At 46.7% G+C, this 25,845-nt stretch overlaps 1 protein-coding gene across 1 annotated transcript in view; it reads left to right on the top strand.

The window, feature by feature from the left end:
- The window catches only part of ctif (CBP80/20-dependent translation initiation factor), a 47,871-nt gene that overhangs the window by 7,716 nt on the left and 14,310 nt on the right, over positions 1–25,845 (top strand). The window contains exons 2-9 of the mRNA XM_079756083.1: positions 2,831–3,159; positions 3,731–3,802; positions 5,833–5,955; positions 7,132–7,205; positions 9,784–9,888; positions 10,306–10,384; positions 19,766–19,842; positions 24,710–24,793. Of these exons, the coding sequence (XP_079612209.1) occupies positions 2,980–3,159; positions 3,731–3,802; positions 5,833–5,955; positions 7,132–7,205; positions 9,784–9,888; positions 10,306–10,384; positions 19,766–19,842; positions 24,710–24,793 (794 nt within the window). The 5' untranslated portion in view covers positions 2,831–2,979. The remainder of the gene's footprint in view (positions 1–2,830; positions 3,160–3,730; positions 3,803–5,832; positions 5,956–7,131; positions 7,206–9,783; positions 9,889–10,305; positions 10,385–19,765; positions 19,843–24,709; positions 24,794–25,845) is intronic.

Here is a 25,845-nt window from a genome sequence, read left to right as displayed (position 1 = left end):
GCAGCAATGTATTTACTAGATTTACTAGATTAATCTTGCGTGCAAAACCGGATCCTTAGTGGGTTTATGATTCATATTTGTATATACAGTATATAAAGCAATATGTGCTTACAATTTTTTCTTACGTTTATGAAGATAAACTTACAGTTGAAGGACTTTGGGTCATGTTTCCCTGACAACAGGTCAGGTCTATTATAACTACAAAGCCAGTGTTTACCTTAGTTGTATGTTGATGCACTGAGGCTCATGTTGGCCTACGCCACGGCCAGCAGTGTGGTCCAGGTCATTGAGCATATAATGCTCAATGACGCAGACATGACGCAGACCAGCACATGGATGATAATGGGGGAAGAGACGGATAGATGTGTTATCCCCTCAGGCAGTTGTACTTGAACATATGTCAAGGAAGAAAGTAGGGCAATTGGTTGTATATTGGCAGAAGGGGCCCCCAATATGTAGGCAATATAAATACAGTGCTGGGCCTTTTAGTTATGGGTTGTACCATATAGCTAGCTTTGTGTGTTCTGGACATGGCTTCTGTGTCACAAAATATTTATATGTTGGTATATTTGTTATAGCATCAGACTAAGTTAGCTTTCCTTTTGCTCTGTCACAAAGCTCAAAGACCATTTGGTCGTCATTCATTTGAACAATAGATCAATCACCGTGAGTGGGAATAGGACAAAGTGGTGCATACATTGGCTGCAGCCCAAGCTACGTTCTCATGTTATTTCAGTTATAGTAGTTATTGCAGTTGTATTGTACTGGATCATGACCAATACATAATAACATGCCTGACTAAACAATTGAAAAATCCATTCTTTATCTGCTGTCATAAGTCTGTCTGATGTGCAGAAATGGGGCCACTCATTTTTGTGTTAACTCAACAACTGATAAAGACCCTAGAATTGTATAATGGAGCCCAATTGATACCGCTTGGTTGATTTTATTTGACGTTATTGATCTATCACAGATATTTCAGTTTGCCGATATGCTCTGATGTGAAAACTTTAGACATGGTGTATATTTATCATTGTTATTACCGCTGTAAATCCTCTACTGCGGTGGTTGAACCTCTAAATGCTTTAACTGAATACATACAGGTAAACACTCTTACAGGTACATCATGTTCTGTGTGAGGGATGGTAGCTCCTCCGCATTGGTGTCTTTATCTCATGATTTTAATCCGATGTTGCTGTGGCTCGTAGCATTGCTGGTGGGTTTGCAGCGAATCCCACAGAGCTGCTCTTCCCCCAGGGCACCACAATATATTTACCGAAAAACATCCTCAATCTATATTGAGAATATCAGCCGATATATCGTCATTGCACATTTTTTACTTCCTGATACCGATATCAGCATCAGCCCATAACTTCCAGTATCGGTCTGGCTGTACAATTTAATAGTGCATGGTTGTCATCGTAAATAAAACTAAAACGACAGGCCTTTCATTTAAAGGGCCGCATCATGGCCACTTGCTACCCAATGGAATATTTGTATTATCTGCCAAGTCTACAAGGTGTCTGCAGGCATTTCTCAATGGCCCTGAGGCAGTGATTCCTGGCAATGATTCGCTTGCATGGTGGAAGAGGGCGGTTGGTGGGTCTGTTTTGCTGTGGCGAACCTTAGGGAATATGAAAATGTTCTGGTTCTTGGGAAGTAAAGTCCAAATTATCAAACAAAGTAGTAGTAGTAAAAGCCGAGCTAACTATCAAACCTAATTAACCTCTGAAGACCTTTCAAAGTTGTTCTACTTAATTACAGCCTAAGGTCAACATATAGATAAATACCAATACATTTGGTCAGATCATAGTCCGTTGACCCAGCTTAATAGCTTGGAGATTAGGGGAATTAGCCTGGCTTGACCCACAGGGGGTCCAGGGACATTATCTAGAGCAAAAGAGAGGTTCTTGCGCCCGACTTGACTTAAACCCAAAGATGGGTTCTCCCATGTCGCTGAATGATTTGGGCTGAGAAACACGCAGGATGGGCCAACCAGCCCCCAAGGAGTCAGCAGATACCATTTGGTTTGCTCCAGGGAGCAAATCCTCTTTGCCTGGCCGGTGTCCAAGCCATGGTGTAAAGGAGCTTAGCAGGCAGGCGGGGAACTACTGCCCTGTTGGCTGGTGGTCAGGTGATCACACGCGTTGCTATCGATGTGTACAACTCGGAGACAAGTAGCGCGTGGTTGTTTTGGGACGAACTCAAGATGGTGAAGTTTGGGGGCAGGGAGAGGAAGATCTGTTTGGACCGCCAGGGTGTAGTGGAACTTGGCTCGTGTGAACTTGGTGGTGTTGGCTGTTGTTGTTGTCCTGTGTTTGGCAATGGACAGGAAATCAAACTAGCAAGGTGGCAGTTGGTACTGGCTGCTGGTTTAATTTGCTGTGAGTCTTGAGGTAAGAGACAAACAGAAATTGAAACGATAACTGTGCTGCTCTGTTGACCAAGCAAACCATAAACACAAAAATGCTGCCCCCTGTGGCAGGACGAGAAAGTGTTACTTGTTCATTATTGAGTTATGTTATTAATACGTTCTACTCATTAGCTTTGTTTCATTGTGAAGCATTAAAATTGTATGCTGAGATTGTAATGGAGAAAATAGTATTGTAATGTTTAATATACATTCAAATTCCATGAGTTATTAAGCAGATGCTTTCATTTAAAGCGGCCGAGAACAATCAATATTGATACAACTACAAAATTACAGCACTGAATTAAAAAGCAGTGACTCAAGGCACAAGCTGGATTTCATTCACTGCCCATCAAATCCTGATTGTTTTTCTTGTATTTTAGCTGACTCTCTTTATGTCTCTCTTCCTTTCGATCACAGCCCCCTTCTCTCCCTCCCTCCCTCCCTCCCTCCCTTCCTCCCTCTGCCCCCAAACCCCTCCCCCTCCCCCACCCTACCCCCTCCCCCCCTCCCCCCCCCCTGCCCCCATCCCTCCCTCACCCGCTGCCAGCGCGGGTCCGCCGGTTGCCATGGAGAACTCATCCTCGGTGGCTTCCGCATCGTCCGAGGCGGGCAGCTCTCGTTCGCAGGAGATCGAGGAGCTGGAGCGCTTCATCGACAGCTACGTGCTGGAGTACCAGGTGCAAGGGCTGCTGGGAGATAAGGCCGACGGCGAGACGGACGGCGACGGCGGCGTCAAGGCGTCCCAGGTCAGAGGTCTTCGGTTCCGAAGAAATTTTGGGGGAGGGGTGGGGCTCTTATTTTGAAAGAGTAGCTGAATACTGTGACGGAGCTTGAGAGAGACGGGGGGGGTGTGTGTGTTTGCGTCTGTGTGTGTGTGTGTGTGTGTATGTTTAGAGGTGGTCCTCGATCAGACCAGGCCTAATCTTTGTTGGGCGAAAATGATTAACCCCTTACCACCTCTATAATGTCTCGTGTCCTCTTCAAAAATGATGATAAACATTTGGTTTTAACATTAGCATTGACATTATGAAGAGAAATGTTTGTAAACTTGCATCACCCGTCACTATGAAGCAGGTCAGGATTTATGAAAATAGATTTTGGGTTGGAACGTAGGAACTGAGATTTGTTTACATATGATTACATAGACTTGCCAAGCAATTCCTCCATTTCCATAGCAAATGTGCTTGATTGCTATCCTTTCCACTGCTTACACACACATTAGATTGTACTCACACACAACCATTATGCTTCTCCTTTGACCCCTTTGATCTCTATTTACATTTAAACCATCTAACGCGCTGTCTTTTCTCCTTTTAGTGGACGGAGGAATACAATGACAAGAGAGATGGCAGCTGGTCATCATCCAGAGGCAGGGGTTCATCCAAACCGGTAAACACACTGTGTGTGTGTGTGTGGGTGGGTGGGTGGGTGGGTGCGTGTGTCAGTGGCCGGTCAAGGCGCAGGTTCTGGGTTCAATCCCCCATACCTGCTGCTTGATGATATGTATCTGAATTCACTGTAAATTCACTTTGGAATAAATGGAAATAGTTTTAATAATGGTATAAAAGACAAGTGCAACTACCGGGAAGCAGCTGAATAAAATGATCTGACGATCATTTGACTTGATTACCCAGAAAGGAAGAGAGTCTTGCACCCGGCACAGTCACAGGTTTATTATCCTGGTTCACATCTCCACAGCAGATAAGGGAGGAAATGTGTTGTGGCGATACAGGCTGTAACCGCCTACAAGGCTGTTACTGCCCGTTTAATGTTTACCTGTTCTGCCATAATCCCCTCTCGTTATGTCCGTATATAGTGGAAATAAGAGGACTGCTGCTATGGTACTGGGCTAATCCAACCTCCATCCCTTTTCTCTTTCTTCTCCTCTTTTCTCCCCCCCCCTTACCCCTCCCTCCCTCCCTCCATCCCTCCCCTTACCTCTCCCTCCCTCCCTCCCCTTACCTCTCCCTCCCTCCCTCTCTCCCTCCCCTTACCTCTCCCTCCCTCCCTCCTCTCCCTCCCCTTACCTCTCCCTCCCTCCCTCCTCTCCCTCCCCTTACCTCTCCCTCCCTCCCTCCCTCCCCTTACCTCTCCCTCCCTCCCTCCCCTTACTTCTCCCTCCCTCCCTCCTCTCCCTCCCCTTACCTCTCCCTCCCTCCCTCCCTCCCTCCCTCCCTCTCTCCCTCCCTCCCTCCCTCTCTCCCTCCCTCCCTCCTCTCCCTCCCCTTACCTCTCCCTCCCTCCCTCCCTCCCCTTACCTCTCCCTCCCTCCCTCCCTCCCTCCCCTTACTTCTCCCTCCCTCCCTCCTCTCCCTCCCCTTACCTCTCCCTCCCTCCCTCCCTCCCTCTCTCCCTCCCTCCCTCCCTCCCCTTACCTCTCCCTCCCTCCCTCCTCTCCCTCCCCTTACCTCTCCCTCCCTCCCTCCTCTCCCTCCCCTTACCTCTCCCTCCCTCCCTCCCTCCCTCCCCTTACCTCTCCCTCCCTCCCTCCCTCCTCTCCCTCCCCTTACCTCTCCCTCCCTCCCTCCTCTCCCTCCCTCCCTCCCTCCCTACCCTTACCTCTCCCTCCCTCCCTCTCCCTCCCTCTCTCCCTCCCTCCCCTTACCTCTCCCTCCCTCCTTCCCTCCCTCCCCTTACCTCTCCCTCTCCCTCCCTCTCTCCCTCCCTCCCTCCCTCCCCTTACCTCTCCCTCTCCCTCCCTCCCTCCCTCTCTCCCTCTCTCCCTCCCTCCCCCCCTACCCTTACCTCTCCCTCCCTCCCTCCTCTCCCTCACCTTACCTCTCCCTCCCTCCCTCCTCTCCCTCCCCTTACCTCTCCCTCTCTCCCTCCCTCCCTCCCCTTACCTCTCCCTCTCCATCCCTCCCTCTCCCTCCCTCCCTCTCCCTCCCTCCCCTTACCTCTCCCTCCCTCCCTCCCTCCCTCCCTCCCCTTACCTCTCCCTCCCTCCCTCCCTCCCCTTACCTCTCCCTCTCCCTCCCTCCCTCCTCTCCCTCCCCTTACCTCTCCCTCCCTCCTCTCCCTCCCCTTACTTCTCCATCCCTCCCTGTCCCTCCCTCCCCTTACCTCTCCCTCCCTCCCTCCCTCCCTCCCCTTACCTCTCCCTCTCCATCCCTCCCTCTCCCTCCCTCCCCTTACCTCTCCCTCCCTCTCCCTCCCTCCCCTTACCTCTCCCTCCCTCCCCTTACCTCTCCCTCTCCCTCCCTCCCTCCTCTCCCTCCCCTTACTTCTCCATCCCTCCCTGTCCCTCCCTCCCCTTACCTCTCTCTCCCTCCCTCCCTCCCTCCCCTTACCTCTCCCTCTCCATCCCTCCCTCTCCCTCCCTCCCCTTACCTCTCCCTCCCTCTCCCTCCCTCCCCTTACCTCTCCCTCCCTCCCCTTACCTCTCCCTCCCTCCCTCCCTCCCTCCCTCCCCCTGACAGGACGAGTGGGACCACAGCAGTAACGGCAGCACCGGCTCCAGGCCCAGCTGTGGCTCCAGACCTGGGTCGGGGTCCCGCTCCGGCAGCAGGGGGCGCAACAACCAGTTCAAAGCCCCAGCCAAGGTAGCTTGGCATCAGGGGGCTACGCATCACATGCCCCCGCCGTCGGGTCCAGTCAAACCACGGCTCGCTGATTGGCCTGTCTCAGAGACAGGCCAATCAGCCCGCCGCCAAGCGGACTGCAGGGACGTTGGCCCGTGATGTTTGGAGCGAGAATTTATCTCTCAAATTGTATGGATGTAAACATGTAAAAATACGATCTTGTGTCTGCGCCGCATCCCTGTGCACGCAGGGTATGGCTCAACATCTTATCCGTTATCATTCGTTGGTTCCTATAACTATGTAAGCCTGATTATGAAGGGTAATCGAGGTTTGGATGGAAATGCACAGTGTTTATTTTAGTTTGCCGTTATTTGCTTGCGAAACAAAATAGTTTGGTGAAATAGGACAGATTTGTGTGAGATTAGTCTCGGTCTAAAGTCTGGCCCTTGGAAAATAGTTCTGACTATTTGATCGCTGAAAGGTTATTCAACGCTGTTTCCCTAATACCGTGTGACCCTCTGGGAAATACATGTGAAAGCTTTTTCAGTGTGTAAACATGACTCATCTGAAATACATCGTCTCTCACTGATCTATTGAGATTAGGAAGCAAAAGGTGGTATATTGAACTTAAAACTGAATTCATCATATCATTGTTTGTTGTCTGAAACGACTTGACTTACACTTGAAACAATAGTGACATCATAGCGTTACAGCCAAGGTACTGTTAAAGTAACATAACATCATAGTGTAGCATCAAACAAATAGTAACATCAGACAGTAACATTACATCATAGAGAAACCTCAAACGTATAGTATCATCAAACACTATCATTACAGCATAGAGTAACCTCATACGTATAGTAACATCATACAGTAACATTGCATCGTTGCGTAACAGCCAAATTATGACTTATTATCATCCTACCGTCACGGCCAAGCTTCTGTTAGCTTGGCTGTTAGATGATAGCTTAACTCCGGTCAAGGTCAGTGATTTATAATGCCCTTTATGATGATACAATGATTGTTTATGCTAAGTATGCAGTCTGTATTTTTGGTTCTTATAATACAACTGATGTGCTATTATCATCATGGGCTGGGGTCACTAGTTTAATACAGAGAGGGGCCAGCATATGGACACCTATGGGCTCTCATTGGTGTGCTGCTGTACTAAACCATCCTGTGTGCTGTGTCCGGCAGAACGGGAACAGAGAGGGCTCCTTCGACATTCTGGGGACTGACATCTGGGCCGCCAACACCATGGACTCACACGGGTAGGTTAGCCCGCTCAGACGCAAACACAGACCTAAAATAATTGCTGAGAAATTGTATCGACATTGCTCACACGCCGCCACAAGTAAAGTGTGCATGTGTGTCTGCTTGTCGACTGTGTTATTCTCTGAAGCCACTATGAAAGAGACGACGATGAAACTCGTGGCAGAAGTCTCGCCGGGGTCACAGCGCCACTAGATACAGGAGACGGGAGCGGTTGCCAAGGCAACAGCTACAGCTTGAAGGTTGCCTACCTAATTAATGGCCACGTCAGCACATCCGAGCACACAGGAAGATGGGAGGGGTGTGTGTGTGCCAGACAACGCAAGCAAGCCATATTGTGATCTTTAGGCTGACTAAAATGCACCTTTGTCAATAGCAAGAGTTGAACTTAAGATAATATTTACTAACACATTGTGTCGGTTGCACGATGAGCATTTGATCACAACCACGGATGCTAGAAATGGGCCTGATGAGCTGCAATGAATTGTTCTGCTCTTAATTTGTTGTGATAATTATTTGGATACCGTTAACTTTATTGATCCCGCTTATTATTGTATAAGCAATGATGAAAGGGGCTAAGCAAGATGGCATTGTATTTCATTTAACTTGACTTTGACAATCTATTCTATAGTTACTTTTCTAGAGATGCCCGGTTTCATATTATTCAGTACGGCTGTGCTTGTTAAATATCAGCATCTGCATGTGTAGAAACGTTTACACATTTGTGTGTATGATATACAAAAATAGGCAATATCTAAAATTCCATATTAAATGGTACAGCCTATGGGGATAAAGGCAAAGAATCATGAGAAAAAAATGTCTCTGTAATTAAGTGTATATTTGATTTGAACGTACAAGACTGACGGGTCTTTTTAAATTTAGACTGCGCCTGCATGTGATTAGCCATCGGGTGAGTCAGAGTGTAGTGGGCGTACAGTAATTGTGGTAGAGTGGGTGTTGCATGGCCGCGGGTTAAGTGCAAGTAACACGTGTGTGCATTTAAATGCAGCGTTTGAGACCAGTTCTGTTCTGCAGTCTCCTAGCTGGGCGTATTGTGGGAAAGCAGAGGGCAGAGTGAAATTGTAGTTTCAAAGGAGCAAAGTTTGTTTTTGAAACTTCTATCTTATCGGCTCGCAAACTCCAAATCCACAACAACAAGTGCACCAATAGTTACTTTTGTTGCAATGCTTGAGGAAATATACATGTGCAATTGCAATACTTGTAGGATTAAAATAGGTATTCAATTGTTTTGTTTTTCTGCGAATTGGCCTTTTTGCCTAGTACCCTTATTATCCAAAGCTTGATAATTTGATTACGTCTGTAGCCTTAGATCATAGATGTGTCCAGAATGCAACCCTTTGAGTGTTAAGGCAGGAAGGCTGGTTGCGGCAGGTAGTGCCTTTAGAATACATGAAGAGCTTTTACATCTAAAGAAGAAGGCAGTGACAGCCCCTTTTTAAAGCATTCGTGTTGTATTGCACATTTCCCTTTTTGTCTTGCATTGATGCGATGCACTTACTATTCGTTTGAATACCACTGATAAGAACAAATAGTCTGATCAGAAAGCGACACTACTCTGTCCAGTTGTCTTTTTAAACATGGTGGTGCATTCAGTGCATACCTTTTTGTAGTACAAGCTCCCCTGTAAATGGCTTCAGAGGAAACATCAAAACAAACGACGTGCGATGTAACTCACTGTGAACAGGAGGATCAGGGTTCAGTCGATATGCTGTAGTTCCTCTCCTCCGTCCTAATGACTGAACTGAGGTTAGGCATAGAGACTAATGAAAGAACAAGCTGCCCTCCTCTGACCCACACAGTGAATCTGCACATCCAGTCCTTATCCCAACCACACCCATCCACAGAGCACACAAAAACAGCCCTGCAGTGAACCTCATGGTGTCTGTGCCCTACTGCCTACCTGCAAACCTTCCTCTGGCCTAACTGTCTGCATTCATGGCTATTGTAGAGGACCCATTGTTGTTGTCGATCTGACTCCTCCATTTATTTGGGGAACCTAAAAAGGAGGGTTTGAGGGTTCAACTACCCTGATGCCCGATTCTGTATGGCCTACCGTTACTGTATCTTGCATCTTTACTGAGTTCAATATCTCCAAGTCGATTTACGAGTAGTCTTAGTCATTTTGCAGACATGCATCTGTCTGTATATGTATATCTAGACATAGAGGTCATGTCTGACACTACACAGTGGTTCCTTAACCCTTTTTTGTCCCTGACCATAGTTTCAGGTGTTACATTTTTTGTGCATCTGTGTCCCCACGCTGTCTTTAACCCAAATATCATCTTCCTGTGATGTCAGTGTCCCAGTGAACATGTGATCATCAAACACATTTCTAAGTGAGCATTAGTAGTTCACTCATGGCTCTGAACATTAGGCGGTCTGTTTGGATTATAACTTTCAAACTTTCTTTTTTTCAAACACCAAAATAACGTGTCCTCAACTATCTGTGTTGTGTCCCGGGCTCAATGTGGGGAAACACTGCTGTAACTAGTACACTACTGTGTTGTGCATCCCAACTTCTTGTCTCTCACGAACAACGTTGTCTCCTTGTGTCAGGGGGGCGGGCTGGGACGTGCAGCCAGAGAAGCTGGACTTCGCCCAGTTCCACAGGAAACTCTACCGCGGAACGCCAAAGCACCTGCCGCACATCGACAGAGAGGGGTAAGGCCCTCTTACCGCCTTTTCACTGGTCTACCCTTCTCAGCTCTATGTTGGGTTTGTTGTCACATTGTCACATTCCTGGCCTCCTATAGGACGGTTTCAGTCATGTGATCTGAAGTTCCAAAAGCCCATTTCAAGCCGCAGTCTTGATGCTATTTTAACCAAACATTTAAGGATACCAGCAACCAGTTGTCGTCGTCGTCGTTGTTGTTGTTGTTGGTGTTGTTGGTGATAGAATACCAAGATGGCCACTAGGAATGTGCGTGACTCTTATTGATTATGCTACATTCTGACTTTATTGAACTGCTACCCATTGGTCTCGTCATTAATAATCTAGGATTTGGTTGTTTTGTTGCCTGTCCTCAAGTATTTCTGAAACCATCACCTTTCATCAGTGACTGATTATTATGCTTACAGGATGATTAAAGACAAGTTTGAAGAGGATGACGGCATAGACATGAATGACATAGAGCGATTCCTCCCTCACTTGCACTCAGTAAGTCTATTCACTTCTTGTCTTTTCTCTTTTATGTATGACAACATATTTTCAACAAAATCTTAAGGGACTTTTAATTTGTACTTGTTTCAGTAATGTTTCCTTTCATGAGGTATTTTGATGTTATGATGTTATTATTATTTTTATGTTATTATCATTATTTGATGTTATTTTTTTCTGAAACTTGATTTCATGCTCTTTTGAAGCATTTCTATTCATTTAAATCTTTTAAACAGATGCTGTTTGTGTTCCTGTTTGTTATGACAGTGGCGCGCTCTAGTGGCACTTTAGAGGAATAGCAGGCATTTGACTCCAATAATGAGGTAGAATGGGAAGTCTATGTGATGTGTTGCTCTTACTGTTTTCTATCTATTTTGCTGTTGTTTTGATGTGTGATACAGCAAAACATGCAACATTTGAATGACATTGCTGTCCAAATTATAATATCATAAAAGTCTTAATAGCTCAAACAAGTTTACTATATAAATGTATTGTGTGTATTATAGACTGATCTACAGTGACACCTTGTGGTGACCAAGCAAACCTACATCAAACACTGACAAGGGAGTGGGCAGTGGGGATTAAAATTTTGTGACACAAGACCGACCATAAACAAACAAACGGCTTCATGATTAACTAAAGGCTCCACCATAGAGTTTTTACAGCAGCTCCTAAAAGCAACTGCAACACAATCTTTACTTTCCCTATTGATAAAGACCGTTCTAATCCTTCTTGGAAGAAACAATAATATTGGGGTTGTCGCGTTTTGCGCCCTGAGAACCGTCACACAGAATCACCCATAATCGTAACACAACCACACCATTAGGTCCTATGAAAGCAGAGATAATGGAGGCATGAGACCACTGTATTTACAATGGCTGGCTGCCATTCAGTAAGGGATGGTTGGAGATTTACCCTAGGTAAATACTGTTTCCCTCTCCCGGCCTGCCCCCAAAGGGTCACGGTGTCTTCCGTCCTAATTGTTTCCCAGCCAAGTTCCCTCGGTTTATTTCCTCTCCCCCTGTTGACTCAGGAGTCGAGATGTGTTTCGGTTCTCAGCCAAGAGAGCCAGGAGTCGCAGCGAAGCGAGGACGGTTCTTCCTTTTCATTCTGGGGTTTTTCCTCCCCGAGCCAAGACGACCGGTTTCCTTTCTCTCAGACACAGCCAAAATACGTGTGTGTGTGTGTGTGTGTGTGTGTGTGTGTGTGTGTGTGTGTGTGTGTGTGTGTGTGTGTGTGTGTGTGTGTGTGTGTGTGTGTGTGTGTGGTTTCTTTTGGCCGAAGGATGTGGGTTGGCACCAGGACATTGCGGGGGTCATGGTGTCAGAGCCGGGGATTACCCAAGTTCTTGTGTTTTCGGTGTCTTACCGTCATAACTCATCTCCTTGTTATCACTTCAGCATTTCTTTCTCTCACTCACTCTTGTTTATACACACACACACACACACACACACACACCCACACACACTACTCACCCCCTACGTCAGCAAGGAATCTGATCTGTGAGGGGCATCCAGAAGTTATAGTTTTTCGTAACATACACAATATCTAGTATTCCTAGCAAGTTGCCATTATACAAAACGTATTGTAAAATATCTCTACTGGATTCCATAAGAAGATACAATTGACCAGAATACCAACCATCCCTAGCGTCATCCCAAGTGATTGTATCCAGCGATGAGGCTCCGCGGTCTCCCGTGGCGGGTCAGTCGGTCGCCGCGGTGACGGCGGAGCATAGCTCTCTGACTGCGTCACTCACGCCAGAGCGACCGTGTAATCGACTGGAGCCGCGCGGCGGGCCCCCCTCTTCCTGGCGCCGCCCCGGGGCTGCTGTGTGACAGGATCGCCTCCTCCTCGACCACGCATCCTGAATACCTCCGCTTCCTCCTCCAGGAGTCGCGTGCGTGCGTGCGTGTGTGCACCACTCTCTGTGTGTGTGTGTGTGTGTGTGTGTGTGTGTGTGCGCGTGTGCACCACTCTGTCTGTGTGTGTGTGTGCATCACTCTGTCGGTGTGTGTGCGCACCACTCTGTCTGTGTGTCTGTGTGCGCACCACTGTGTGTATGTGTTTGTGCAAACCACTCTCTGTGTGTGCGCACCATTGTGTGTGTGTGTTTGTGTGTAATGATACCTGAGAAGTAAAGCCAGTAAGTAAGGACTTCCTCCATATTCAAACGGTTGCTGCCAGAAGTCAGTGAGTGGGCGACCTGGCCTTTCTTAGTCTCTATGGAATGCTGAACACACACACACCCCATGTTCACATCCTCTACTTTAGTGTCATGCTGTAATTACACTAATAGTTTAAATAGGTTTCCGAGGGTCAATTCATAGCCTTTGTTTTTGTTTGAGTAATGGCCCAAAAGCTATTTAAACTAACAATAACCTTTTGTTCTTACTATTAACTGTTTAGTCATTAAGCTGGCGCTTTTATCCGACGTGCATTACAGAGATTTCAGAAGCATGCTGTTAAAGGTGCTGTAGGTACAATTTAGGTACAGTTAGGTACAGGAGCTATTATTTGTGTGTAATTTCTTAGAAATGGCCGAGCAATCCCCTCAGCTATTCTCCAGTTAAATGCGCTGTGAGGTGTGAGCCTATCTGTTTCAAGTTGATTGCGCCTGCCCTTTTCAATTCAGATGTCAGAACGCTCCTTGCTAATTTCTGACAACTCCGACATCTTTTCCGTGATTGGTCCGGGGAATCCATCTTGCCTGTCAATCACAGGTCTGTGAATTGAAACTGTTCCCATGGCGGAGTAAGGGAGGGATAGTGCAGAAAGGGAGGTCACTTCTTTGGGTTGTTTTGATTAAAACACTGCTCTCTTCCACTCCTTTCTGTACTCTCTCTTTATAACTCTGGACCTCACATACTGCAGCTTTAAAGAGCAGGCGTTGGATGCATTTCTTATGGCGGCTGGGAGTTGGAACACCTCCGTGTGTGTGTGTGTGTGTGCGTCCATACGTAACATGCTGGTTGTGGTCCACTTGGAGGGAGCAGACATATCCCTGTCATTGGCTGTCTGTGTCATCCTCCCATTTTGTGTCTGTGTCATGACAGCCACGACTGGCAGTCATTGCATATGCATCCCTCCATGAGCAACGCTTCTGAACAATAATTTTATAGCCAATCACCCTATGCTGTTGTTGTTCTGATGTTGCGTTTGACTTTGCCCCATCGCACTGCAGTTGAACCCAAGCCAGTTTGGTAGTGGTCTTCCTGCCTCAGATAATTGCCTGTGCTGCATTCTCCTCTTTCCCTATGGTCGAGCGGGCACACTGACTTTAAGTACGGGGGTGGGTCTCTTCGCATAGAATGTATGCATTTGTCTGTCGCTGGGTACATTGAACGTGACATTTCCCTTCCCGCAGGTCATATATTGTCTTTAATAATCATGTCACGGATGGATGTCGCGTTTATTAATAACAAGGCAAAGGGCTTGGATGGCATCATAGCAAAATGCCTGTGTAGTATATTAGTATTAAAAATATATATATACTTTCCATATTAAAGTGATGTTAAATAAGAAAATAACATGAATACAAGGGGAAATATGGTATTTTTTTGGACTTTTTTTAGGTTACTTAATGTATTCGTGTTGTTGCTTGCCACGGGTCTAGTCTTCGGTGACATCATTTGAGACTCATTACGGAGGCCTGGCACCACGAGAGATAAATAGACGGCGAGGGCGGGGAGTGTGGTTAGTCACTGGGAATGCATCCGATCTCTTGGTCAGTGAACAAAGCAAACTAAGAAGGGAACAAAGCCCGATTTCTGGAGCTGAGACGCTGCAGACTGGCTGGCCCCACTGACGTGCCCCAGCTACGTGCTCCGGAGCAGGACTCTATCGCCTGGGGGGGGGGCTGGAGGATAAGGGGGGGGAGGCTGAGGTTCCACCTCCGCCGGTGCCGGCATCCCTTTTAATCGCACTACGTTCTGCACCTTGATAAAACGTCCCCACGTCAACGTTGTGGATTATACTTTTTATATTTCAAAGTAAATTAGTCAATTTCTTCACACGTAACAGACAAAGGAAAAGACGTTTCTCACCATCCCACCGTGAAAGAGATAAAGTGCACAGGCACAACAGATAAAGACATTTCCTAACACTAAAGTAAACAATAAAGTGCACAACAGATTAAGACATCTACTAATCAAAAAATAAACAACAGAATATAGTGTGGTGCAAAGATGTCTGAATAGCAGCCACAATTTATATTGTAATGGTGCAAAAATATAAATATTGTAAAAAAAAAAAGTCTGTAATAGCAGCAAAATGTATTTTATATATTGTTTATTGTAATCCACATGCACACGTCTCAGCCGGCTCGCCGTCGCTCCCCTGTCCCGACGCAGCCTTGCCAACGCACGTGTTCCTCCCTTGTCGGGCAGTGCTCCTTTACCTCCAGCGGCCCTGGCGTTCCCACCCAGCGCTCCTCTGTATGACATGCGGGTGCCTTTTATGTCTTCGAGTCGCCCCGCCGCGTCACGTCTCTCCCCCGCGTCACGTCTCTCCGCCGCGTCGCGTCTCGCGGCGAGCGGACAACCCGTGATCTACAGCGCCGTGCAGAGGGTCACGCCACCACTCGGACCCCCTCCCAGCCTTCCCTTCCTGCGATTGTCCTCCCACCAGCCCCCCACCCCCACGGCCGTACCGGCCCTTGGATGCTGGGACCCTTTGCGCTGTTCTGATCACACGCACGAACACACACACACACACACACAAGCGCACGCACACACAGCTGTAGCATAATCTTTGACACTGTCCACCGTGAATACTGGATGACTGTTATCCGATACATTATATGTATATATTAGGGTGGAGCTAAGACGCAGCAAAGGCGTTTAAGTGTGTGTGTGTGTGTGTGTGTGTGTGTGTGTGTGTGTGTGTGTGTGTGTGTGTGTGTGTGTGTGTGTGTGTGTGTGTGTGTGTGTGTGTGTGTGTGTGTGTGTGTCAGAAGCCTTCAGCATCCAGGCTGGTTTTTAGAAATTTCGAAAAGTGAAAGAAATCCACATAATGTTCAGTGTTTTTAACTTTCACTCCCACAGTTTTGTACAAAGCAACAAAATCCTTAAGGATGTGTAATTAACTCGCACACCGCTCACGACTCGGTACGCTTATACTGACCATTCTTTCACCGATGTTATCGCTAAATGATTTCCAAAAACAGATCCCGACAATGCGAAACATCACGACTTTACGTAGGCTTCAACTTGTTACTAGGATACTCACTGAGATTTTTTTTTAGAAAGCCAGTCACAAATGTTGCCTTGTTCTACATATGTCCACACGGTATGTTATACATGTTCCCCTCCAGCCACATTTCCTCAATATTAAAAATCGCCCACTCAAGAGTACTTTGACTTAAAAGACCAGCAGGTGATTGGATTGCCAAGCCATGCAGGGAGAGCAGATGGACTTATGCATCAAGTACATGAATAAAATAAAAAGTGCCGCTACAATATGGCAGAAATCCCCTTGGTTCACTCTAGTCCCAGGATCACATTTCAATCATGTGCCATGTCGGTCTCTCACTACTCTGTCCCTTACTTTTTTTTTGCGTTAACATTTATTCGTTCATCTGCAGACGCTTTTATCAAACGACACTGAGCCTGAGAGCCACCGCACAGGTGGTGCACGACTCTGTTTCATCAAACTGCACTCACTGGCAGGGTAGCCTGCCAATTAGATGGACCAGGTCAGTATTCACTTGTTATTTGTATTCGTGCAGAATAGTAACGGTGGTCTTCATAGCTGTGGAGATAGCGGTGTAGCCGTTCAGAAATGGGTTAATAAAGATCAATAAAACGTCAACAGCTTTACCGGCTCCTGCGCTGAGTTGGCCATCTCGTCTGATGGTCTGCAACTCTGTGCTGTCAAACATCGAAGAGCTCTCGAAGAGCCGTCGCTGATCTCTTGGCTTTCTGCAGTGCCCTGGAAAATCCAAAAGGTGAAGGAGAAATTGAATGTTAAACCATGAATGCTACCACCAGCAGAGAAATAAAACGACCATACCTGTTTCCCTAATAATGCCTCAACCCCAGCCATATTGACTACACCTATAAATCAAACATTCAACTAAAATACAACATAATGTAACCTTTGTTAAACTTAAGTCCTTGGTTCTGTATTTTTCCATGGGAATGATTTGAAGTACAGTCTTGTAGAGCAGATCACAAGGATGGCCAATCCTGAAGGCAAAGCTGTTATGTTCTGTGCTGTATTACGCTGAAGGCCCCACATCCAACCCGCTGCCGACTCAATCTCTATTGTCTGCCCCTGTGCTGTAGCCCCGTCAAGGGCTATTCTGGTCGTGGACATAATGTTCCCCGCTTCGGCCACACTGTAGTGAGGAACATAATGACATGTCAGTGATCGACGGGTCTTTACACTGATCGGCTAAGTACAGTATATTTAAGAGTGCACGCGCAGCCTTAATTAAGGGGCAGTCTTGAAAACTTTTAAGAGAAAAATAAGTTTGGTTTTTAACTTGTCCAGTTTCTACCGAATGAGGTAATGATTTAGCGCTCATAAGGAAATACTTTCATTAGCCGAAATTGTTCGGTTGTTTACTGGAACATTCCTTGGTAGATCCTGCGTGGCACAGTAGTCGTTGTAGTGAGTGATCCATAAAACCTTGAGATTGCCACTTAAAGTGGAATAGGATATCTGTGCGGCTGGCTTGTACACACTAAGATGTAATTCCTGTGCTCCATAGAGGTATATGTATTGCGTATGTATGCATACACAAGTGCTCCCTCCGAAGGGAGAATCCCAGCAGGATTCCCCTTCTCGTTTCGGAGCGCCGTCTGGGGATCACGTCAGCCTCATATGTCATTTTGTGTTCATGTCGGCTGCCGTGTGCCGCTTTATTTACTGCTTATAGCTGCAGATAACCGCCACGGCGCTCGCACGCCAAGTACGTGTGCACACGCATCAAAGTGCATGTGTGTGTGCGTGCACGCACAGGCAGTCCAGACTAAGGCAGTCATCTGGTAGCCATTTGAAGGCAGGGTTGCTGCTAATGATATCCTAGAGGAAAACAACAGTAGCGTACGACTTCTTGCTGGGCTCTATCACTCTCACACCCGTACGAGTCTACAGCGCATCAACAAGTTCTTTCTGACATGCCGTTCCAACACAAATCCTGTTATTGTTACTCCTCTGAATTAGATTGCCCAAATTGCTTTGTTGCATTCCATTCGGTATGGCTATCTCCAGTCACGTCGACTGCAGGACTAAATGACTGTGCCAATTGAACACACTGTCCCACTGCTTCAGTGTGTGCGTTTCTCATCTGGTACCAATCAGATTTGACCACAGGTCCTTTTTTCTTTCTTTCCTCTGAGGGGGTGAAAGTAGGTTAGGGGAAGCAGTGAGCACCAGTATGAAAATCCAAACTGCCGCCTCTGATAAAAGTCTGTATGTCTAAATGTACAATTGGAAGTCTTCTAGGTGAGGCGGGAGACTCCAAGAGCGGGTTGTTAAGGCATTGCATATCGCAAACAATATTGTGTGTGTGTGTGTGCGTGTGATATTTTTGATATTTTTCACATAAATTTGTTCGGAACCTGGAAACTAGTTGCCTGAAACATTTAACTTAACATAAAGTTTAGCGCAGAAACATCATTTTTTTGTACTCCCTCCCCCCTCGCGTGGTATTAAAATACGCCGACCTGCTGTTATATAAACCTTCTAATGCGGCAGGATATGAATTTAGAAAATGCAATTATGTAAGTATCTTTTTTTTTTTAAGCCCTGAGAAAACGGTGTGAAATAATTTTGAAAACAAGTAGTAAGTAGTTTTAGTATGACACATGTTTTTTCCTTTCTTGGGCTATTATCTCACCGCATGGTGAAAAGGCGACTGTTAATCGCACATGAGCAGGGGTCAGAAAAACGGTTCCAGTGCTGCTCACTGAGAGCCTCTTGTCGAAGTGAGTGCACAGAGGCTTCACTCTACTTGTTTGTGTTGTGACTGTGCCCATCTGTCGGTCAAACGGAAAGCCGTCTATCTCTCTGTTGGTCTCTGGCTTTGTGTCTCGGTCTGTATCGCTCACTGTATCGCCCTCTATCGCTCTTTTCTCTCTCTCTTTCTCTCGGTTTCTCTTGGCCTGGCTCTTTCCTGCTCTTACACACAGGAAGAAAACTCTCACTTTACCTAAAACGGGTGTTGACAGTGTTCCTCGTAGATATATTTTGTTGTTTGTTGTGAAGACAGCATCCACACTTCAGATTCACACTTGAGCTGATAAACATAGCACTTTCACCTTGCATGTCTTCACGCCTGCCGTCTCTACATGTAGCTAGACCACACACACACACACACACACACACACACACACACACACACACACACACACACACACACACACACACACAGTCAGTCCTCCAGCAGAACACGCATGTAACACAAATGCAGCAGCAGCCCTCTCCACAATCCGTTACCATGGTAACCTCAGGCGGTAATGCTGGGGGGGACTTCTGATTGACAGCCCTAATGTTTAATGGATGGCTGTCGGGCTATACTGTCTTGGTGGGGTCGGGCTCCTTGTTCACCTCCTCCATAACTTGTCGGCAACACGTTTTTGATGCGTTGTCTTAAAGGAAAATCTCCACGAAGCCCCTGATATGTCGATGATATTGCTCTTCCCCAACACATAAACCGCACATGTTCCACGCATACAGCCATAGGTAGTCATAGCAGTTATGCGATTTCTCTGTTCAAAACCAAGTTGCAGCTTGTGTGGAACAGAGGACACCATGGTCGCGGTGTGTTGTTGTGATTAAACGCATGCCTCTTATAAGTTGTACGGTCAGACATAACCATTAATAACTTTATAACAACCATCTCACCCCCATTTTCCTTAAAGTTTCAGAAGCTGACCTTTTATCTCCGTTATATTTGATCCATTATCCATATGTCTCAGACCTCAACTTTATATCTAAAAAAAAAGTAGCAAGTGTCTGACAAAGGCTGGCTACATCAGTCTGCCTTTGTGAAATATTGTTATTGTAAATCGGTTGGAATGCCAGAGCTTAAGATGTTAGGAAAGCCAGCTTCCCTGCCATCTCTCCCCCTCATCTCTGTAGGGCACAGACCCATTTCATCCGGAGCTCGTCAGCCTCACTCACCCCTCGATACTCTCTGCAAAGCATGCTGAACGCACCAAGATTACAACGCTATACTTTTGTGTTCTACCTCCATTTTGAATTGTGAACTGTGAGTGAAATGTAAATCGTGTCGAGCCTTGAAGCAGAGAAAAAAGTGGATGGTCTCCGTATCGATCCCATTTAATAATCCAGCTCTGCAAGAAACATTGTGGGTAAGGAATACGGGGTCAAATATGGACTTATTCATGTCCCTCCTCTCTCTCTCCACAGGCCTTCCCGCCCTTGCCTAATGAGGCTGAGATCGCACACACCAAAAAGCTCTTCAGACGAAGAAGGAACGACCGACGGTAAACACAAACACACACACATACGTACGCAAGAAGTGCGCACGTACACAGACATACGCAAGAAGTGCGCACGCACGCAGACATATGCAAGAAGTGCGCACGCACGCACACGCAAAGAAGTGTGCACGGATGCAGACAGACATATGCAAGAGGTGCGCAAGCAAGCATGGACGCAGCCATACACAAGAAGTGCGCATGCACACAGACATATGCAGGAAGCATGCGTACATGCTTGATGGAGAGAGATTTTTCGGCGTTGATGTCATCGCGGCAGCCCGGTGTCCATGCCTAAAGCTTTAACTCTTGTCTCTGCTTCGTGCGTCAAGACAGGAATGCAGGTTTTTTTTTTCCTCTTTCACACACTCACACACACACACACACACACACACACACACACACACACACACACACACACACACACACACACACACACACACACACACACACACACACACACACACACACACACACTGCATTCAGGGGAATAGAGCAGGGAAATAATTTCATCTTTTGTTTGGTTTCATTATTTTCTCTGAGGTTTTGGTGGACACCTCGGCATGGAGGTTGTCTTGGCCAGGATATTAGGCCCTCTTTGTATTTTGGATATTTCTCTCTGGGTGATTTGAATCTTGTGGAAGAGAAAATTGAGTTAGCAAAGTTGAAATGAAAAAAGGTCTCTGCGAAGGGCTTACGATTCCCCACTGTCAGTCTGCTTTAGACAATGTAGCTCCAGAATTCAGAGGAAGATTCAGAGGTCTTATGTGACCCGATTCTGACTTCATTCGGACCCAGAGTTAAAAAATATATATTTTATAATTCTCTCTATATTATCTCTGCCTGTATAGTCTCTCTTTCTGTGTCTCTATATTATCTGTCTCTATAGTCTCTCCCTCCCTCTCTGTTATCCGTCTCTATGGTCCTTCCCTCCCTCTCTCTTTCTGTCTCTCTATTATCTCTGTCTCTATAGTCTCTCTCTGTCTCGGTCTCTCTCTATAATATCTGTCTCGTTCTCTCTCTCTCTGTCTCTCTTGCTGTCTCTGTATCTCTCTCTGTCTCTCTGTTATCTTTCTCTATAGTCTTTCCGTTATCTGTCTCTATTGTGTCTCCCTCCCTCCATCCCTCTCTCTCTTACCCTCTGCTATTCTCTCCTCAACCTCCGTCCCTGGAAAAACTTTTTATTCAGTTGCTAAGGAACACACAAGAATGAAAATATTTGGGGCGTCTTTGTGGATAAAAAGAGGAAACATAGCCTAGACTAGAACAGGGGGGGGGGGGGGGGCAGAGAAAAACACATCATTTCAATCCTTTCATTTTTTTTCTTCCATAAAGTGGAAAGAACAATCGGTCCTATGTTTTTTTTGTTTTGTTTTGGGGTGCAATCAAGTGCATAGTTCACTACTGAGTTATTCACTAATGCGTCCGTGGCTGAGCTTGCCGACGCACCAGAGATTCAAGTGTTACGGTTATTAGCGGTTATTAGCACACTGTGACACACAGTGTGCTAATAACCGTGCCACATTTCAACAGACGTGTATGACATAACTACAGAACCAATGTTCAGTCCTCTGTCTGCAACTCTCCCCGGCCTGCCCCTGTGTCGCGGCGGCTCCTCTGCTCTCACTGTGCGGGTATCCTCACTGCACATCTCTGGAGCTCACTGCGTCTTAACCCTCTGTTCCTGGAGCTAACCCACTCACCCGCTCGCTGGATGCCTTGCGCCTGCACAATGGGGTTTCACTCTTCTGGGTGGTTTTAACACAGGCTGGCAGGGTTCCCCAAAAATGTGAATGTTGGACCTCCGCCTGCTTGGAGGTGCTTTTTTCTTTGAAAGGTGCATTTTTTTTTTTTTAAACTATCGAGGCACCACCCGATAGTTTCATTACCAGGTAAAGAAAAGTGATGCTGCACGAATTGTGCATCGACGAATATCAGCCTCAGGGTCACAGGAAACAGAATAGGCATGCTTGCGTGCACATATATTCCATTATGTTCTATTTATATAATTCTCTATGTTCTATATATCTAAAATGTTCATTCGTGTTAATAATGGCCATCCCACGTTTTGAAATCACAGTTATACTATCTCACTGGCCCATCGCTTAAAAGGTATATTCTGCAGTTCCTAGAATTCAGACTTCATAGAGATCGTACGCACACTCCAGACCAGATGTGCGATGTCACGGTTAAATGGAAATGTTCACGGTCCAATATGCAAGAATATGCAAATGTTCTGGATGTCTTACTTCAGAGGAGAGGGGTGTTGGCATGAAGGCTTAAGGGCATATTCAAGTTGCGTAGCCATGAATATTTAATCCTCAGTGCGGGCAAAGGCGTACCGATGCCAAATGCAATGTTCACGGTGTTGAGGAGGAAACGTCCCAAACGATGTGTATTACCCAACTTTTTCACTGATGAACGGAAAAGTGATTTATTGTACATGGTGGCCGCGTAATGTGTATATTCTCAGTTGTCTTGAAAAGAATGATGGCTATAATTATGGCTTAGTAAAATTCAGCAGGTACAAAACAGCCACTCTTTGACACTTTGTAAGATGCTATGTAGAATACCAATTTCAACACTTTTACCACTCTTGGAAAACGCAGATTAAAGTCATATGAAGCCTTTTTCAAAGGAAACAATCAGGGTGTGATGACAGTCAACAGGAGATGGCAGTTTAGATAAAGTGCAGAAGTGTAAACCTGCGTGCTTGCATCTATTTTGGTGGGGTTGTCCTTGAGCTGTTTCAGTACTTGCAGTTCCCCATCTCCTCGAGTCAGTGGATCCCTATGAATATTATTATGCGTTTGTCTGTTCAAGCCTTGTATCTCCATAGCCAAGGAGACACAGTAGCAGATTTATCAGATTCTGTTCGAGAGAGAGAGAGAGAGAGAGAGAGAGAATTTAGTACTAATGAGCGTTAATACTTAACAAGTAACATTAACATGCATAACGTTTCCACCAAACTGTAACTTGCTGCTTAAGTGAAACTTAATGCTCAAGAAAGCGAACACAGTGCAGGTGTGTCAGTCACTTGCCCCATGAGGACCCGCTGGGTGTGTGTGCCAGCTTGATGGATATATCGGGGATTGTGAGTAATGGCTCGTTGGCATTGTGCACATGAAATAAGGCCAATAGTTTAAGTGTGTGCTCTGAATTCCGGGTCATTCGGGACCAGGAATAGCGCAGTGTTTGCTCTGAAATCGTGTCGATCTTCAACAGAACACCTGAAGGACTTTTGGGTGTGTTGTGCATTAAGTGGCGCGTCCTGGTTCCACATCAAAGGACAACCAGGGGAAGGGGGGGGGGGGGGAGAGACAGAAAAGTAATGGCATGACTTGACTTCCTGTTGTGCCTGCTGAGTAGTTTTGCGGTCGGGCCCGACTGTTTGACTGGCCCCGGGGCCGCTGAGACGACCAGACACCGAGGCAGAAAGGTTAAGGAGAGTTGCACATGCAGTAAAAGAACTAAAGAAGAGAGGGGGGGCAGTAGAGGGGCACGGCGCCGCATGTGTTTGTAGTTAAGAAAGACCCATCAACGCATGCTTGACATTTTGGGATTTACTGTTGTTATTTATGGGACTATGTTGCCGTTTCACTCGCTCCCGAGGAGAAAACATGGCCGTCGCCTTTAGCCCGTGTCTATTCTCGCCATAAGAATAATAAAATGAAAATGTAATTTATTTCAAGAAGGGCGTCCCACATTTTTGACTTTGGTCTGTCACACCTAAGACGCTAATAACAAAAAATAAAACGGCTTTTGATTGAATAAAATGAAAAGGAAACCGAATCAAATCGATTCCATTTCACTTTCAGGGATTGTATCTCCAGAAATATAGGAGAATATATATCCTTGGCAAATTTGTTTCCTCCCCCTATAACTGGGACCACGCTTTACCTCTTAACGGCAGTACATTGTATAATACACACCGCTATTTTGACAACCGTTGTACCAAATTGTATGCCAATCAGCGTTAAGCTCACACACATCAATGTCACATGGCGACTGCAGTACTGCGTGCAGCGTCTGGCTAATGAGAACTGCCTGGTTCATGCCAGGCAGCAGTCTCACCACAACCTTCTTCCTGTGTCTCTCGCTTTAATCTCACGATGATCCGCAGTGAAACTCTGCAAAAAAGAAAAAGGGTCCACGCCACTCCTCCTCTGCTGCTATGATAATGGTTGTTTCCTTAAGAACAAAGACGTTACGCAAGTGAAGAAAGAAGCCAAGAGCAACAGCCAACAATTTGCCGCGTTAAAAACAGCACTGCAAACGGGCGACTTATAGACACACTGTGGAAAAAGTATCAAGGGTGGAGGGTCTTCTCCCATTGCCACCGTGCCACCAAAGATGCCTTGAGGGGGTTCAGGTTAATTGGTCTGCCTATGAGGGTTCCCCTCCCTCCCTCCCTCCCCACCTGGTTCCACCAATTGGAAGGTCTGGTCGTGCACCTGCCGCTCTAGGGCCGCTCCCCCTATCCCGCCATCATCTCACCTCTCCTTCATTTCATTTCCTGTCGACCATATCTGTAGTTTTAATTTGACAATCAGTAAAGTAGTAACCATTGGATTTAGTATTTTCCAGCATCCGTTCATTAGTTTCCTCCTTTATTTTATTATTCTCCTAACGCCACGGTCTCCTCACGTTCTCCTGCAGCGTCTCCTCCTCCTCCTTCGCTCCTTCCTCCTTCACTCCTTAATGCTTGGCCTTGCTTCCTCTGCATCCATCTGGTCCCCTGCTCCACCCGTCTCTCATGGTTCTCCTTGTCCCCTTCGAACCCCTCCCGTCTTCCCACCTCCTGCACTGATGGAACGCCCTCCTCCTCCTCCTCCTCCTCCTCCTCCTCCTCCTTCTGCTCCCCTGCCTGTAGAGTTGTTGATCCGCTTAGCAGGGACCAGATCACCATACTGCTGCCTACAGGCCCGGGGGGACAGCGCCAAGTTTCAGCAGCCAGGTCAGTATCACCACCACCCCCACCATCACCGCCGCCTCCTCCACCCTCGGCCAGACCACCGAGCCGGCTCTCTCTCTCTCTCCCATCATGTGAGCGACATTCGAGCCTCGCAAAGACCAGCGCGTGATGTATGCCCTGGCTATAAACGGACCCACACAAGACATATAGTTAGTGGTGTGTGTGTGTTTTCAATATATCCGGAGCATGAAGCGTTTGGCGGGGCTCGGGGGGTAAATAAACAACCATCACCCCTGAAAAGCCTCTTTTTCTTTTTTCTCCCCCTTCCCACAATACTTCTCTATAGTGCGCTCTACTTCTCCTTAGTCTCCCCCCACTTCCTCTGTTTTATTGGCGCAGCATTTGTTGGCTCTTGTCTACACTTTGAGAGAGGAACTGTGACTGGAGAGAGAGAGAGCGTGTGTCTATACGGACAGCCACCTGTACCCTGGGCATCCCCATCACCAGTTTTCCTTTTAGTTCATGGTTGTGCGTGTTTTATCAAGGCCTCACCTGAAAGCTTCACCTGTCACCTTGCAGATGGATTGCGATGCACAAAGGTTATTTTCACCGGATCGCGGAGGTGAATGAAACGCTCGCTGAAAGATTGGTCAGCTACCAAGGACCAAGCATTACCGCTCTCAAATCTCTGGTCATCGGGTCCTATGCCATCAAGGGAGTTCTAGCTGAAATTGGTCCAGTCGTCTGCCTGGTGTGTGTGTGCGTGTGCGTGTGCGTGCGTGCGTGCATGCGTGCGTGCGTGTGTGCGCAGGGGGCAAGGTCAGGCAAAGAGTGCCACAAGAAAGTGGCTGAAGAAAAAAGGTGAAAAAATAGTGAAGTTGCCATTATAAGTTCTACAATTAGTCTCGCTCGGCCTGGACCTCATGGTAAAGTGTGTGTGTGTGTGTGTGGGCGAAGGAGAGGGAGAGAGAAGTGAGAGAAAATAAAGGCCTGATTTCTTCTGCTTCTCCAGAGGTTAAGTGCTGCTGGGCAGGAGCAGAAAGGTTATTTCAGACTGTATTTCAGAGCCTTTTGGAGAGCGAGAGAGAGGTGTG

This window comes from Pollachius pollachius (genome assembly GCF_949987615.1).
Source record: "Pollachius pollachius genome assembly, chromosome: 18".
Lineage (NCBI taxonomy): Eukaryota > Metazoa > Chordata > Actinopteri > Gadiformes > Gadidae > Pollachius > Pollachius pollachius.
The sequence above is the reverse complement of the archived record's forward strand: the minus strand, read 5'-3'. Positions and strand labels throughout refer to the sequence as shown.